We start from the raw sequence: 17,009 nt of genomic DNA on the forward strand, positions 1-17,009 counted from the left end.
CGTTGTTCCGATTGCATCGATTTGCAAGCAGCGCTTATATTGCAGCACATCATCAAGGAAACCGTTGGTGTTGGAAAGAACGGCCGTTTTGTGAGGAAATAATCGATCCGTTTGGGATCACGCCAGGTCATCAAGATGACTGCTATACCCGGAACAGTGGCGTTTGACGAGTATGGCCGGCCCTTCATTATTATCCGTAATCAGGAGAAACAGCAACGCCTTACCGGTCATGATGCGATCAAGGTGAGATGGCGACAAACCTCGCATTCGCGTTTTTCTGTTTCGTTTCTTACGTCAATTCGTAAGTCTCTCTTGCGGATGTATGTACGTAATCGACGTCTCGTCGACGCGTCGCCGAAGTTCCGTTTTATGGTTCCTCCGGACCACGAGAAATACATGAAAGACGCTCGACCACGTGTGAACAGTAATGGCGATGTTTTAAGATTTGGAAATGAATAAAGTGAAATATTCATGCTAGAGTGTACAAAAGCGATTTTTTTTCTCTCGTTTATTTGGATTTTGACTTATAACTTAAGAATGGTGGATGAGATTCCAGATTAATATATCAGTTTCTCTTTAAGAGACCTTGGAGTCTTTGTGACCATATAAGGTGATCAATAGCTTGATAGACATTGCGAAAGAGCTACGAAATTATAAACCCACAATTTATTTCATGAGAGATATATGTGTAAATTTTCAAGATTTTTTTTTATTTTAAATTCGAAGAGAATTGTAATTTTTGAAAGTGTAATTTTAATATTTAAGTTATGAAATTAATTTGTTAAATAAAAAATTGACGTGTATGATGAATTAGAGTTTTAAATACAGGAAATATTGAAATTCTTTGATTATAGTCACACATTCTGGCAGCACGCAATGTTGCTAACATCCTTAGAACATCCTTAGGACCCAAGGGACTGGATAAGTTGATGGTAAATTCAGATGGAGATGTTACTGTAACTAATGATGGTGCAACAATTTTGAAAAATATGGATGTAGAACATGAAATTGCCAAGTTGATGGTCCAATTGTCAAACTCTCAAGATGATGAGATTGGCGATGGCACTACTGGAGTAGTTGTATTAGCCGGTGCACTTCTAGAACAAGCTGAACAGTTGCTAGACAAGGGAATTCATCCGATCAGAATCGCTGATGGTTTTGAATTTGCAGCTAAATGTTCGACTGAGCATCTCAAGACAATAACAGAAGATTTCAAGGGAACTCCAGAGAATTTGGAGCCTTACATTGACATAGCTATGACCTCATTAGGTTCAAAAATGTAATGAAGTATTCTCTTATTGCTCTCTTATTGCTTATAAAGTATTGCTTATAAATTATTTGTAATTCTTTTTTTATTCATACAATTTTCTTATGTATTGCAGCATTAACAAGCATCATAGACAGATGGCAGAAATAGCTGTTCAAGCTGTATTGGCAGTTATGGATCCTGTTACTCGCGATGTTAATTTTGAGCTAATCAAAATAGAAGGAAAAGTCGGTGGTAGATTGGAAGATACTGTTTTAGTACGTGGAGTGGTTGTCGACAAGGACTTTAGTCATCCACAAATGCCTAAAGTAAAGTTCGGAAAATATTTCATGTTGGACATTATAATTAATAAGTTATATATTTAATCTCTATATAATGTTATAGAGGTTAGAAGATGTCAAATTAGCCATCTTGACTTGTCCATTTGAACCACCAAAACCCAAAACAAAACATAAGTTGGATGTCACATCAGTCGACGATTATAGAGCCTTGCGCGATTACGAGCGTGAAAAGTTTACGGAAATGGTGAAGCAGGTTAAAGATGCTGGTACGACCCTGGCTATTTGTCAATGGGGCTTTGACGATGAAGCCAACCATCTCCTGTTGCAAAATAATTTGCCTGCGGTTAGATGGGTTGGCGGTCCAGAGATTGAAGTAAGTAATGTCTTCCATTTTTCTTTAATTTCTAAATTATTTTCATAGCAATGTGCTTTAATGATGAGAAAAAAGCGCTAGAGGAGGTGCGAAAGTTTGGGGAACTGACTCTTAGTTTTGAAAGTATTTGTATTTTCTTGTAAATTAATATTATATTAACTTTCGAGAAAAAATAAAAAGCTTTCAAAATCGGGTAGTTGGTGATCTGGCTCTCGTGGTGGCTCCAATGATCCAAAGATTATGAGACCTGAAATAATAGCAATCTTTTTGTTGTATTATGCATTTTGTACGTTAAATACTTAAGGAAATCAAATCTTCTTTTCAGCTAATTGCCATTGCAACCGGTGGACGCATTGTACCTCGCTTCGAGGAATTGACACCAGAAAAACTTGGCCATGCTGGTGTTGTCAGAGAATTAACATTTGGCACAACAAAGGATCGAATGCTAGTCATCGAAGAATGCAAGAATTCTCGCGCTGTGACGATCTTCATTCGCGGCGGCAACAAAATGGTATGCAACGAGTGATTGAATGTGAATTGATTGGATCTATATATAAGATTCAATCATGTTCAATTGCTCGACTTGCTTGTCAACTTGAACACGTCTAATAATTTCTATGCAAGGAGAATTTCAGTAGTACTTTATCCAATGTACATAATTGACCAGACACCTTGCAATAGTAGTGCATTGCAATTATACAAATTATTCAATATTCTGTTAATTGAATTTATTATATATTGAGTCTCTATTAATTGGACTTATTTTTTTGTGATGCAACACTTATTTATGTCATTTACATAATTCTTAGAATTTGTAATGAATATGATATTATTTTTATGTATTTATAGATTATCGAAGAAGCGAAACGATCATTACATGATGCATTGTGCACTGTACGCAATGTAGTAAAAGACAGCAGGATTCTTTACGGTGGAGGCGCGGCAGAAATATCTTGCGCACTGGCATGCATGGCACAAGCTGATAAAATTGGCACTTTTGAACAATATGCCTTCCGTGCTTTTGCTGAAGCTTTGGAGAGCGTTCCAATGGCGCTTGCGGAAAATTCAGGCCTTTCTCCAGTAGATACTATAGCGGAGATTAAAGCGCGTCAATTATCTGACAACAATCCCGCTCTTGGAATCGATTGTTTAAATCGAGGCACACCGAGTATGTATTAATCTTTACGTATTAATCTTTACATATTGTCTATACATATTGTATACTTTTTTACATACATATATGGTATATATATATTATATATATATATATATGTATGTATGTATGTATGTATGTATGTATGTATGTATGTATGTATGTATGTATGTATGTATGTATGTATGTATGTATGTATGTATGTATGTATGTATGTATGTATGTATGTATGTATGTATGTATGTATGTAATTACAAAATTATCATCGAATCGTTTATTACAGATATGAAGAAACAGAATGTCATCGAAACACTGACGAGCAAGACACAACAAATTTTGTTGGCTACGCAGCTCGTGAAGATGATACTGAAAATTGACGATGTACGCTCGCCACATGACAACGGTGAAACCTAAAAATTTTGTTTGTATTTAAAGTATTTGATTATGTTTTACTAATTAAATACTTTGTTCTACTCGCTGTCGTGTGCTGTATTAATTTTTACATTTATAATAATGATTCAAAGCTTCAATTGAATTAAAAATTATAGTAAGGTGACCTGAAATAATTTTCAATTCATTATTTTTTACTTGTATACCAATGTGGTAATACAATTATTGAGCGATACCCAATTTACAGGCACTTGTATATTTCCTCCTATATTTCCTATATTTACTCTTGCATACTGTACATTAGAATTTTTCACAATACGGTTATTGAATCAAGAAATAATGCGATTGATGATATTTATTGATTTTAATTTCTCTATGGATTTCTGATCTCTTAAATCATAATATGTAGTATGATTTATATTGCCTTAATGTTGTCTATTTTTTTAATATTCTTTCTTTTTAATATTCTATCACAGTAAATATAATATTCTTCTCTTATATTCTATATATGAGGTGACAGGACCGGAAATCGAACCCGGGTCTTTTAAATTGAACAAGCGATTGCTTTACCATTGAGCTATCCAGCACCTCGACTTTATTTTTAATATTTTCACTGTAGGAACAAATAAATATGTCACATCGAGTCAAGGTGTAAGTGTGTAAATATATTCTGTCTATAACATCTTCAGGGAAGGGTTATTTTCTCGCTTTTCAGAGATTATTTTGTGGAATGTGTTTGTAATGCGCGAAACAATGGCAGACCGAATGAAATAACAAACGAATATTGGTACGATCTACTTGTAAAATGGCACAAAATACAATCGCATGTACAATGTATAAATTAGAATACAACAACAATTATATACCACTGTTTCTTTCGGTCGCCTTATCGTATTTTCTTCTCATTCGTATCAGTCCATCATCGGACTCACAATTTTATAATAACTCTTTCTCTCTCCTTTTCGTATCACAAAATATACAATCTATTTCCAACATGTCGTTATATCTTTTCTCTTTCGCGTCTCCTTTTTACATATTAATTACAATCTTTAACAAGTTTTCAATTTTATCGTACATTCGAAATTCTCATAAGGATCAAGTATACAAAAGAATCGCGTCATTACTTATTTTTCGTTACGTGCATAATTCCCAAATTTAATTAACTTAAATTTTCAGAAATTTTCAATTTTTATTTGAAAAGAAATGAATGCGAGACATATATCTTCTTGTATTTCAAGGAAGAACGAATTTACAAAAGAAATTTATCTCTGAGAATATTATTTAACGTAAATAATATTGATCAATAAAATCTAAAATCCTTATAAAAACTTCGTACTCGTGCCTTTCTTTATACATTTCGACAACACTATACAATAACAATAATGAAAAATATCGCTCTTTCTCGTTATCGAGACCTGATCGTTTATCTATACAACAGAATTGACTTCGAACGCGAATACGATTCGGAATGTGACGACATATCGTAAAATCTACAAATTACACGAGTAAAAAAGAAACATATAAAACGTGATATCGATGAGCCACTCTGCGTAATACTACATATAACGTCTATACATAGCCGGATTATCGGTATCACTAACTTCCTGTATGAATAAATGGACTAAGCGAATTTCGGTTATTCGCGTATAACGTTTTCAATTCAACTAAAGACACACAATATAGTACCGTAGTACGGGGATCTTGACCAGTATCACGCCTAGAGAGAGCTTGCGTTACACCTTCTTGAGCATGGGCAAGTGAAGCACTTCGGGTACTTCGATATCTTCGAGTCGAATGTCTGATGGATTGAATGAGAATCTTACGGGATAGGAGTACTTTAAATCCATTAGCAACTGAAAAGAAATCATTGTCACGTATTAGAAAAAAAATTTGTTCGGATTCGCCAGAAATGCGAATTTCTTTTAAATATTCATCTTGCCGAATAATTAGATCTGTTTTTTATTCCTTATTAGACTAGACTAAAATTACTAGACTAAAGTTTTCTTATTTTCCTCAAATATCAAATATATATATATATATATATAATTTCAAGTTCCAGAAGTGTATACTAGTTTAGCTGTAGAAAACAGATCTGTTGATAATTTCCAATCGGCTTATGATGAAAACTTACTTGTTCGTTGTTCTCGCCGCGCTCTTTCAGTTTTTCTTGTACTTTCTTGATGAACGAAACAGGAACTCGACTTTCGTAATCATCGACAGGTGTATATAGATTCAGAATTTTCACTATTTGATTGGCCGTCAATTTGTGACACATCTCGCAAACAGAATTAACGTCCTCGTCTGTCTTGCGAGCCTGCAGAAGCTGTGACGCTTGTATGATGGGATGTAGAGCTTCCGACGCGGTTTCTAGTCGTCGGTCCCTGCCCCATTGCTCCAAATGACTCATGTTATACCTTAAATATTAAACGAAACATTGTATAATTCCTATAAATATTATTAGGCGAGTAATAATGCATAGGATTAAAAAATGAATAATTGTGAAGTCTTGATTTAGAAAAATTGATAAAGAAGAAAAATTTACAGAAGTCTACAAATATTGATCAATTTAATACTGACACATTTATTATTGAAAGACAATCATCAATTACTTACATAGAGTACTAAAGGCACTGAATAACAGTGTCTTCAAAATAAGTATAATAATTAACTACTATCGTAATTAAATTGGTCTACAGTAATAGATATCTATAAAAAAGTTTTTCCTTATAATTTATTTTCTATAAAACGATTATTCGGATTTCTATAATTATACTATCAAATAAGTAATTGCGAAGTTGAGTAATTGGCTTGATGAGTGGCACCTATATTTTTCGCGTTTAAGGAACCGAAAAATGGCTCCATAATTAAGAAAAGTCAATAAAAGACAATAAGTAATCAAATTGGCTAATTGGTAGAAGACCATAAAGCCAGAAACGAATTCATGTTACGATTTCTGCTTACGTCTAACTGCCTTACGTTTTTATATGTGCAATTGACTAAATAAATCTACCGTTATTGAAAGTGAAAAATAAACGAGCTTTGCTCTTTGAAAAGATTCTAAAGCTTGATACATATAACGTTTTAGCACTATCTCCAACAGAGAGGTCAGAAAAAGCCAAGGGAATAATATAATACAACTACAAAATTGAGAATTAATGAAATTGAGAATTAACGGTTTATCTTACCTTATCTGCATACCCTTCGTCCATCGACAGAGCTCGCTTCTCAGCAACAGGTTGTTCAGAGCACTGGCACACATGAAGTAAAACAATTGTTTAAATAGTTGCATTACGACTTCGGGATCCACGCCGTGATACTGCAGGGTTTTATGCACCGATGTCAGTTCACCCAAAAGTTTGTCTAATTTCTGCTGTGTAGAATCTGGCTCACCGCCCATGGACGATGACCTGGGTCGTCCAGTCTTGTCGGTCGGAACGGATATCGCCTCGTGCTCCAGCAAGGCTGGTACCGTAAGGGCCTGAATTCTCTCCTTGAGATTCGTGATGAGATTGTTGAAAATCCAGAGAGCCACGTTGCTCAATACAACGCGGTACTCGCTCAGGTCAAAGTTCCTCAGGCACTGTTCATTCTGCCTAGGCGTGTTCTCGATTTGGAACGGCTTGTCGCCAGAATATTGCTTCATATTGTGTAACAAACGTAGGGTGTTGCTTAGCCAGAGCACCCTGGAGTCGAAATCGTCGCGTTTCTTCAACACGCGTTTAACGGCATTCAGATACTCGGTTAACAGCGACCGCACTTTTTCGTCATCGTTGATGCAGTCAGTGTGCCTAATGCACATGAAGATGATGTAGGCCGGCAAGCCCGGTAATAATGTCACCGCTATTCGGGGTCTTAACTCTGAAAGAAGCGGAAATATTGGATATAAATTTGTGAATTCGAAAGTCATATGTATAATGGAAATAGAAAAAAATAATCGAATAATCTTCGTTAGAGAATTTATTAAGCGAGAAACAACACCGACACTTACCAATGACCAAGTGGCGTATGATTACGTTGATATCCTCCTTCCTAAATTCGAACATTCCTTCATAATCTCTCTCCTTTTTGCGAATGATAGGCATGTTACTCCCATCTCCGTGAGCACCAGAAGCGGTGACGCAGCCGTTCGTGTATTCCACCGCATTAGACACTGTAAAATTGAGACGTTTGTATTGACATATTCTCGAACTTTTCAGGAAATTGCGTTTGACACAATATGTAAGCAATGATGAATTATGATTTGTGTGATCGAATTGTTCGAATCTATATGATTCGAATTGTTTATATGAATATATAATTATGAAGTTTATATATAATCTATATAGTTTATTATATTTTTCATAAAATTTTGAATTTTTAACTTACATAAAATGAAGTAACTTTTGTCTAGTTGGAATAGCATTGATTCAAATTTTTAAAAATATCTAAACACGTTTAAAATCAAGATAAAATCAAGTAAAATGACTTAAAATTATTAAGATTGGTAAAAATTTGAGTCAAACATACCTCGATTTTGAAACAAGTTACTCCATTTTACAGCAACTATCTATTTTACGAAACAATTTTTATTTTTTTCTTTCTATCGAAAAGCTTATTGTCTTTTATTTATACAAATTATTCGGATAATTTAATTGAAATAATGACTATAATGATGTCTGTCACGCACTCACCGCCTCTCATATAAGGACGTTCCTCCCCTTCGTCTTTGATAGCATTAAGAAATAAAGTAATTTATGATGCATAACGTAATTCTAATTGCACAACAATAGAGTTTCTAAATATTTCTGACAATATGTATATAATTATTTATTATACTTACATCCAGCATCCTTAAGTCGTTTCGCCAGGATTCTGCACTGTTTTTTGAAACGTCTGCACTCCTCCGCTATTTTATCGTATTTTTCTTGAAGTTCCTTTAATACAAATGACAAATATAAATATTAATTTTTATATTTATAAGTGAGAAATTAATATCATTTTCTTACGATAAAAAATAAATATACATATAAATAGATTTAATTAAATAGATTTAAAAGCATAACAGAATCATTTGAAATTGATAATAAACTTTTTTTTTATTAAAAAAAATTATTTTACTTATAATAAACATTTTTGATTTAAAAGAATTACTTTCTTACCAAATTTTCAGACGTCAATCTAGCCACTTCGTACTGCATGTAAAGCTCCGCTTGAGTTTGCGGCGATTTACTTAAATTAATAGAGAGCAATTTTTGTTGCTTCTCGATTTCTTCTTGTAACCTGTCTATTTCATTTCGCCACTCATCTCTTTGCATTCGCCAATTTCTTTCCTTTGCCTGCAGCTCATCTTCCAATTGCCTTAAAAACAAAGGAATCAACTTTTTCACTTTTTGAAAATTATTTTTAAAAATCTCTTGAATTGTTCAATCGTTTATTAATTGTTCAATGGAATCATGCTAAACATATGAAATCATGCCATTATAAAATAATTATCGAAATGTAATTGGAGAAACAATAATATACAGCATACAAATTAATGAAATTTAGCATGACTCATAATATTAATTTCGCTAATGTAATAAAAAAAAAACTGATTTGAAATGCTTCAAGATATTTATGATAACGAAATTATAAAATCTTTTTTTTCTGATTGAACAGTTCAATAACATTCGAACGGGTGAATCTGCTCGTGAATCTGCTCAACTCACTCTCCTCTCGATGCCTTTGTCTTAAGTTTACTGAAAATCGAAGTGCATGCACAAACGACAAAAGACTGTTAGACGTTTTTGTGGCACTTTATCAATAGTCACTCGATAGCTAACAGTATATTTTTGCGTTACCTGTTAATCTTTTTCTGCGCCTCGAAGGCAAGTACCAGCTCGCCATCCTCGTTTATGATGTCCACATCGCGACCATAATTGGCACCTAAGTTCTTCATTCTACATGTATGATCAGCTAGCACACTGTGCAGTTGAATACACTCCTCTCTTCTCCTTTCCAGTTCCTCCTGTAGTGCCTCAAATTGTACTACAATATAATTATATCAGCATTATTATACTGTTTTGCAGACAGGTTATTTTAGTTATTTAGTAGTGATTTTATTTATGAAATGTTAAACAAATGTCGATGAAATGTTAAACAAATAAATGGAAAATTATATAAATTGTATGAATTTTGAATATTATATAAATTTACAAAAATATTATTAAGTACTCAAACAGAATAACAAGTCATGATGTCAAAATGATCATTAAAAATCATTTTCTAATCCATTTTCCGATTCATTTTAATGTCATTTTGACGTTATCGTGACTTCTTATTCTGCTTGAGTACCTAATAATATTTACAAAGATTTATCTTAATCAAATGAGAGAGAGAGAGAGAGAGAAAGAGAGTTTTCTATATTTGTGTTTTATTTAATTGTTTAGTGATCTTGCAATTTGATAGTATTATTTATAGAAAGAACATTGTAGCATTTGTAATTATATACCATGAAACGAATATATGCGAATTGCAAAGCATTTCAAAAAGTTCTTTCCATATATAATTTATGCTTTAAACTTTTAATATTACTTAAACTTTTGTGAAAATTATTATTTCTACACGCTTCAGCTATTTTTTAGCATTTAAAGGAAAAGCAGAGATGAATTCGTGATGAGCAGATAATTTTACAAGCTGTGTAAAATATAGAATGTGTGTGTGTGTGTGTGTGTGTGTGTGTGTGTAAAATAAATAATTAGAAAAATTTATTGATTGCAAATTACGTGCTACGTTAAAGTTAATATTTAATATTAAATGATGAAAAGATAGCATTTAAAGGATAGAATAAAAGAAGGCAGAAATCTAACACAAAATAAAAAGCAGAAGTAACAGATATACAATATTATATACATTTATTTATATCGTACCTTAAATGCTTGAAAATATAAAATCAGTTATCTTGAAAGAAGCAATGAAACAAATAAATAGTAAGTTGTAATATATTACTCATGAGATTTTGTTGCGCGGATGATGGACTAGCAGACGATACAGTCTTCCTCAGTGAATTCAAGTCTTTCTTAAGTTGCGCATTCTCCATTTCCAATTCTTGGAGCTGCAAACAAAGCATACGTCCCAGTGATTATAGCAATCAGTGATAATAGCGATAAGACAATGGAGCGCGGAGTAAAGTGGATTTATTTTATCACGATAATCTTTTAATATCGATTAAGTGAGTAAGTCAAGTTCACGTTAGAAGAGGACTGATAGATATTGGAATAGGATACAAAAAGAACTCATCGAAAATGAGAATTTAACATGAAAAATCAATACAAGTGGAGAAATTAAAATCTAATATGAAAAATCACTTTTTCGAAATTTCGAAATTTCCTTTACTTACTCTGAACGAATCCTGCGTTCTAGTAGATTCCTCGTTACTATCGCGTTCCAGATCCTCGACCATTCTAATCAATCTACCTTTCTCTTTTTCGACATCTTTCAGCTTCTGTTGCAGCTTCAGGACGAGACCGATGTCCACGGGCGCGTGTGCAGATACGGGTGCTTCTGAAGGCGATTTATTTGATTGAACTTCCCCATCCGGTGGACTATCCAAACGTTGTTGATTCCAATCGATCGTTTCCACTCGCGAGTAAGGCGTCGATGAGGAACCTGTGGATCTCACGGAACCGTAACCGAAATCCTAAGAAACAAATAGGGATGTATGTAATTCCAATAATTTATTTTAATAGCAATTATAATGAACATTAAAAATTATGAAGATTGTAATCTACCCTTACACAAATCTAATATCAATACTGATCAATTAATCACTTATTTTCAATATTAAAAGTGCTGTTAATAACAAAATAAGTGATTAATTGGTTAGTATTGAATTTCTAAAGAATAAAGAGATACGAAATATAGCTATTCAGGTAGAACACGGAATTATAATGATATCATAAGAATATTCACTTATAAAGCACAGAAAGACTTTGCTCAAATATTTAATTTAGCTAGATATGAATCTGAACATAATAATTTTTGGACTATCAAAATCATTATGTAGAGCAATCAAACACAGTAAGCGATGTTACAAAAAGTTTTGACATACTAGAAATCAGCTTGAGCGTCCTACATGATTATTTTTATGATCTAACAAAATTCGTTTTCAGATTGATAAAAAATGATATTTTGCGATAAATATTCGAAAATGAAGTAGAAATAATAAATATAGCAAGAACGCTGTTATTTAAAACTGATTTTATATTCTTACTGCATGTTAAAATTCCTTTTATGTAAAATGATTCTCTAGTTTATTTAATAATATATGCCTTGACTTACGATGTTTTGATCATCTTGTGGAATTTCCGTAGTCGCGATTTGGCCACTGCCACTGGACGCATTGCTCAAAGAGCGCGAGTGTCCAAGCACTCCTTGTGATGCTAGTTTTTGTTCTAGCATTTCCGCGTGCTGTTCCATCTCGTGATAATCCTTGAGTAATCTTTGATAGGCTCCGCGATCCTGATCTTGTTCCATTCGAAGCAGATCTTTCTCTTGCTCAAGTCGATATTTCAAATTCTCTTCGGCGCCGCGTTGGTTACTCTTCAATTTCTCGGTCGCTATCGAAAGTTCCTTTCGTAATCTTTCATTCTCCTGCTGTAGTTTCTTATTCTCCTCGCCTTTCTGTAAAGCAATTCTCTCCTTATCATGCAGTATATCCATTTTTTCGTCTTTCTCTTGTTGTAGGATTTCCTCCATTCTTTTCAGCTCTTTCTCTCTTTCTTGCATCATTCCGTTTAGTTTTTTATTCTCAACATCAACGGATTTCAAGCCGTCCAACTTGCATTTCAAATCTGTCATCTCATTTTGAACATTTTTCAAGAATTGATTCTCCTTCGCCTGAAATGATAATTCCATATATGTTTCTTAGACGCAGTCATCGATTATTGGAAAAATATTGAAGTAGATAATAAAGCATATACAATGAGAAAAATGTTCCATTAAATCATCTATTTATTATTATACACTAAAAAAAATATTCTGATTAAACCAACAAAAAGGTGAAATCAAACAGAATTTCTAGTTACTATAATCTCATCAAAATTTTATCCTTTTGGCTCTTTTTATTGGTTTAATCAGAATATTTTTTTTTAGTGTATAATAATAAATAGATGATTAATCAACGAAGTAAGAGAAGTGCCACTTGTGGTCAAAGCAGATATTGGAATAATATTTCTATATGTATTCTATATTTTAAATACACTTATCTTAAATGTATGGCTGCACATTGATTATTTTCGGACTTGCAACACAATCAAAATCAAATAATAATAATCTCACAAATTAAAAATCGTCGATTATTGCTATTAGCGGATGTTCTCTCAATTCGATCATCGAGATATGTAATATTTGTCGTACAATAATCAATATATAAAGAGAGAATCATTAAAGTGAATGTGTACAAACAATAATAAAGTTAGAATCAGACTGCTATATAAATAAATTAACTAGTATATTAATAAAGTAAATTAATTAAATATACATATATGATTTATGTCGATCGTAGTGTAGAAAGTTATGTGATTACTCCCTATGTCAAAAATCCCGGGTTTAAATCCACATACGTGTTTAAAACACATATATCAAATTTTATTTGATTATTATCTTTCGGAAGACAACTCAACCAGAAATGATTGGTCGATCAACGTCGAATCGATGCTAATTCAATGGCGATCGACGTCGAATTGATAGTGATACGATGTCGATCAATTAATTATTTCTGATTGGCAATAGCAAACTACTGAGAATGTCATGACAACTTCTTCTAATATATCATTCAGAACCAGTGTAAAAAACTATAAGTCCTATTAGTGGATATATGCAGAGATCATCTCTCTGACAAGAGATTAGGAAGAGATATGATTATTAAACTTATAAATATTGAACGCGAGCGTGGCAGATAGCGCACTGATCTATCGTGCCAGAGGTCCCGGGTTCGATCTCAGTAGGAATCAAAATATTTACGCTCGTAAAGAAATACCTCTCGAAAATCCGCCGTTCGGAATCGCATTAAAATTGTAGGTCCCATATGCTCGTGGCAATTGAATAATCAGCTTGTGGGAATATGAGAGAGGTGTAACATAGAGGCCGAACGTAAGAAGAAGAAGAAGAAGAAGAAGTGTAATATTAATATAAATAATCACCACTACCATTTCATTTATCTTCTGTTGCAACGTGATAATCTTCATCTCCAGTCCTTTGTTGAGCGATTTAACATGTTCTACACTCCTAGCCTCGGCCTTTAGTTGCCTGAAGATTTTTTTCGCCTTGCGTTTCCTGATACACGATTGTACAATTATTATGTCTCTGAGTTTTTTCTTGCACGCCATCCTCACGAGATATCCACGAGCGAATCTTTGGATCACAGTCGCAGCGGCGTTGTCCTTCATTATCTTGTACCTGGCGCGAGCCATATTGCCTCTGCCAAGCGTTTGTAAACCGAGAATCGTACGTTTCACCTGTAAGTACCAATGTCTCTGCAGCCAGCCCTTTACTCGTGCCTGAATTTTCACTGCTGCCCTCTCCCTCCTCACAGCCTCTGCCTTTTGTCGGGCGATGTAACCCCTGCCATATCTCTGGAGACCCAGAATCGACCTGCGAATCTTTTTATATTTATTACGATGGATCAGACCGCGCGCGGTCTTCTGAATCATTATGCAGGCGTCACGCTGTCTCTCTGCTCGTAATTTTTCCAAATACGCCACCTGACCAGCTCTGAAGAGCACTTTTGTCTTGCCAAACTTGAACTTGTCTTCGTCATTAATATATCTGGCCAAGATGCGCCGGCAGGTCTCCTTCAGATCATCCCGCCGTATTTCTTTAAACTTGCAGAGGCATCGATACCTCTGGAAGAAATCGCCGTACGTACGTTGACTCGGGAAGCCTGCAGCGGAGATTCTAATGGTTTCTAGAACGCCGCAAGCACGCAGCTGTTGCACTGCTCGCACTGGACTATATTCGAAGGCCTCCTTCTCATCATTCGGCTTGATACAACGCACATAGTGTGGCGTTGTGGCGTTTAGTGTGGCCATCAACATGTTAAGGGAATCACGGAACTGCGAACCGACCGTCTTCTTATTCTGTTTGTTGGCTGCGTTCGTCAATACGTTCTTCTGAGTAGATACTTTCACTCTTGTGTGCGGTACTGCCAACTTAGGATCTTCTTCACTGAACAGCCTTCTTAGCAGTTTGTTCTCGCTATTTCTCAGCACATCCACTTGTTCTTCGATCACTGTGTCACGATTCTTTTCTAGGAAGCCCACAGTTTCGTATTGTACGAGATCGGCGAAATGATGTATCAGGAAGGCTGTAGTGCCAAACCGCGGTTTTTCAAAATGTTTAGACTTGATGCACTTGGTGTATAACTTTTCCGCCCAGGAAGCGTCCGAACCCTTCGGCATACGACATTCCTCGTCGAGGAGATCTAGAATACCGAGTTTGGTCTCGATTAGATCGATACATGGCTGATTATCGTAAAAATCGATGAAAGTCCATTCTATATCCTCTTTCAAATATTCCTCTTGCTCCAGTTTAAAGACATGTTGGTTGAACTGTTGCTGGAGTTTCTCATTCGCGTAATTGATGCAAAATTGTTCAAACGAGTTTATCTCAAACGTTTCGAAGCCGTAAATGTCCAATACACCAATAAAACAGTGTAGCTGACTGGGTGATTGCAGTGAGATGTTGATATTGGTCACGATCCAGTTGAAGAGCTCGGCATAGATATGTTTGGCCAAGGCGTCTCGCGCGCCATTTGCCTGTTCCACAGTCATAGGCTTCAGGAAGACCTCTCGTGTCGAAACGATTTTTCGATGACACAGCCATTTGCGCATTGCGTTGATTTCGACGCCCAACAGTTCGGAAAGAACGAGTAGATGTCGATCCGATGGAGCAATGTAGCTAGATTCGGTATCCACCTCGTTCTGCTTCGCATCCTTGACGCAACTACTTATGTTTACATTACCTAAATGTAGTATGGCCGCCAGTATGCGTAGCATGTCGTCCTGCTGTTTGGACGTGAAACCAAGCATCGTCAGCGCACTTATGGTCTCGTCAAAATACGCTAGATCGTCTATACCATCAATCCTTGGATTGTTGCCCTGATTAAGATAGTGGAATTGATTCTGATCAGATAAGTATAACTGAGGAAGACGTTTTGCCGCTGAGCACATCTGATAAAAGATATGATAATTTCGCTCTTCGTTTGCCTGAAATACCACCCTCGACTTCTCCAATAGGTAGGTCCTCATGCTCGCACCGGTAATGTGATAATTCTTATTGAATTGGATTTCAATAAACTTTCCGAATCTGGAGGAATTATCGTTCCTGGTAGTCTTTGCATTACCAATTGCCTCCATGATAGGCGAAGAGGCGAGAACCTTCTTCTCGACCTGCGTCTCCGTCGCTGATCCGCCGACAGTTGCGAAATACCGCATAGTATACTTCGCCGAGACGGTTTTGCCGGCGCCCGATTCGCCGGAGACGATAATCGACTGGTCATGGTTCTCCCTAAATTAAAAAGTTGAATGAAATTAAATGAAATTACGAAATTAAATTTGAGCTAATTATATGTATTAATTAAAAATATTTTATAGTATGAATATAATATATAAACTAAATATATAATACATAAACATATTTTATAATATTAAAAAAATGCAATTTAAATATCCTTAAATAATTAAATATACTTTTAAGGATATATTTTTTACAAGTATATTTTTTAATAAAATAAAAAAATTATTTAAAAAACAGGTTTTTTAATATTATATTTTAAAGTATTGGGAGTACAAATTAGTTCGGTCCGTTTCCCTCGTAAGATAGCTCCAGTTGTGAATGATTCATAGTGACAGCTGATGGCTTTTGGCGATTTCAGAGAAGTTAAACATCTGCTAATAATATTCAGTTTATATCGCTTTGAGTTTCATACAAAAACCTTGATTTTTACTGTTTGAAATGTCGAATTTTGAGTTAACCAAGCAGCATTTGCGGGAAGTTTTGATTTTCTGCTTTAATTGGAAGAAAAGTGCGGCTGAAGCCCATCGAATGCTTGTCGAAGTTTATGGTGACACTGCTCCAACTGATAAATCATGTATGGAATGATTTCGACGTTTCAAGGATGGAGATTTCAACGTTGAAGACAAGCCTCGCTCTGGACAGCTAAAAAAATTCGAAGAGAAAGAATTAGAGGCATTACTCGAAGAAGATCAGAGTCAAACGCAAGAGGAGTTTGCAGAATCATTGAGGGTAACTCAACAAGCCGTTTTTGTACGATTGAGAGCCATGGGAATGATTCAAAAACAAGGAAATTGGAATTATGAACTAAAACCGAGAGAACGTTGAAAGGCGATTTTTCACTTGCGAACAGCTGATTCAAAGACAATAGAGAAAAGATTTTTGCATCGGATTGTGACTGGAGATGAGAAGTGGATATTCTGCGATAACCCCAAGAAGAAAAAATACTAAGCCCGGTTTGTTGCCATCGACCTCAACACTACGGCCGAAAATTCATGATTCGAAGATCATGTT

General features: G+C 34.9%; 2 protein-coding genes across 5 annotated transcripts in view; one reads left to right on the forward strand and one right to left on the reverse strand.

The window, feature by feature from the left end:
- LOC108686054 (T-complex protein 1 subunit epsilon) lies at nucleotides 1–4,215 on the forward strand. The gene is made up of 7 exons (XM_018191113.1): nucleotides 1–243; nucleotides 855–1,279; nucleotides 1,383–1,575; nucleotides 1,652–1,921; nucleotides 2,247–2,432; nucleotides 2,771–3,089; nucleotides 3,358–4,215. Exons 1-7 carry the CDS (start codon nucleotides 136–138, stop codon nucleotides 3,486–3,488), a joined length of 1,632 nt encoding a protein of 543 aa, XP_018046602.1. The 5' UTR covers nucleotides 1–135; the 3' UTR covers nucleotides 3,489–4,215.
- Nucleotides 4,109–17,009, reverse strand: part of LOC108686053 (unconventional myosin-Va) — a 25,656-nt gene continuing 12,755 nt past the window's right edge. Inside the window, exons 3-15 of one of the 4 annotated variants that reach the window (XM_018191108.1) lie at nucleotides 13,631–15,989; nucleotides 11,763–12,320; nucleotides 10,822–11,121; nucleotides 10,431–10,536; nucleotides 9,284–9,470; nucleotides 9,152–9,181; nucleotides 8,603–8,801; nucleotides 8,284–8,377; nucleotides 8,135–8,167; nucleotides 7,453–7,614; nucleotides 6,650–7,322; nucleotides 5,596–5,878; nucleotides 4,109–5,317 (exon numbers count right to left, since the gene is read on the reverse strand). In XM_018191108.1, the coding sequence (XP_018046597.1) occupies nucleotides 5,198–5,317; nucleotides 5,596–5,878; nucleotides 6,650–7,322; nucleotides 7,453–7,614; nucleotides 8,135–8,167; nucleotides 8,284–8,377; nucleotides 8,603–8,801; nucleotides 9,152–9,181; nucleotides 9,284–9,470; nucleotides 10,431–10,536; nucleotides 10,822–11,121; nucleotides 11,763–12,320; nucleotides 13,631–15,989 (5,104 nt within the window). In that variant the 3' untranslated portion in view covers nucleotides 4,109–5,197. The remainder of the gene's footprint in view (nucleotides 5,318–5,595; nucleotides 5,879–6,649; nucleotides 7,323–7,452; nucleotides 7,615–8,134; nucleotides 8,168–8,283; nucleotides 8,378–8,602; nucleotides 8,802–9,151; nucleotides 9,182–9,283; nucleotides 9,471–10,430; nucleotides 10,537–10,821; nucleotides 11,122–11,762; nucleotides 12,321–13,630; nucleotides 15,990–17,009) is intronic. The other 3 variants (XM_018191109.1, XM_018191110.1, XM_018191112.1) reach the window with 3 other exon arrangements.

The sequence above is a fragment of the Atta colombica genome, unplaced genomic scaffold (genome assembly GCF_001594045.1).
Source record: "Atta colombica isolate Treedump-2 unplaced genomic scaffold, Acol1.0 scaffold163, whole genome shotgun sequence".
NCBI lineage: Eukaryota > Metazoa > Arthropoda > Insecta > Hymenoptera > Formicidae > Atta > Atta colombica.

Excerpts from the sequence above, each read along its gene's own strand:
- LOC108686054 (XM_018191113.1), top strand. The coding sequence starts at position 136 with ATGACTGCTATACCCGGAACAGTGGCGTTTGACGAGTATGGCCGGCCC. Across the intron at positions 1,280-1,382 it reads ACCTCATTAGGTTCAAAAAT|CATTAACAAGCATCATAGAC; the intron begins GTAATGAAGTAT and ends TATGTATTGCAG. Across the intron at positions 1,576-1,651 it reads GTCATCCACAAATGCCTAAA|AGGTTAGAAGATGTCAAATT; the intron begins GTAAAGTTCGGA and ends ATAATGTTATAG.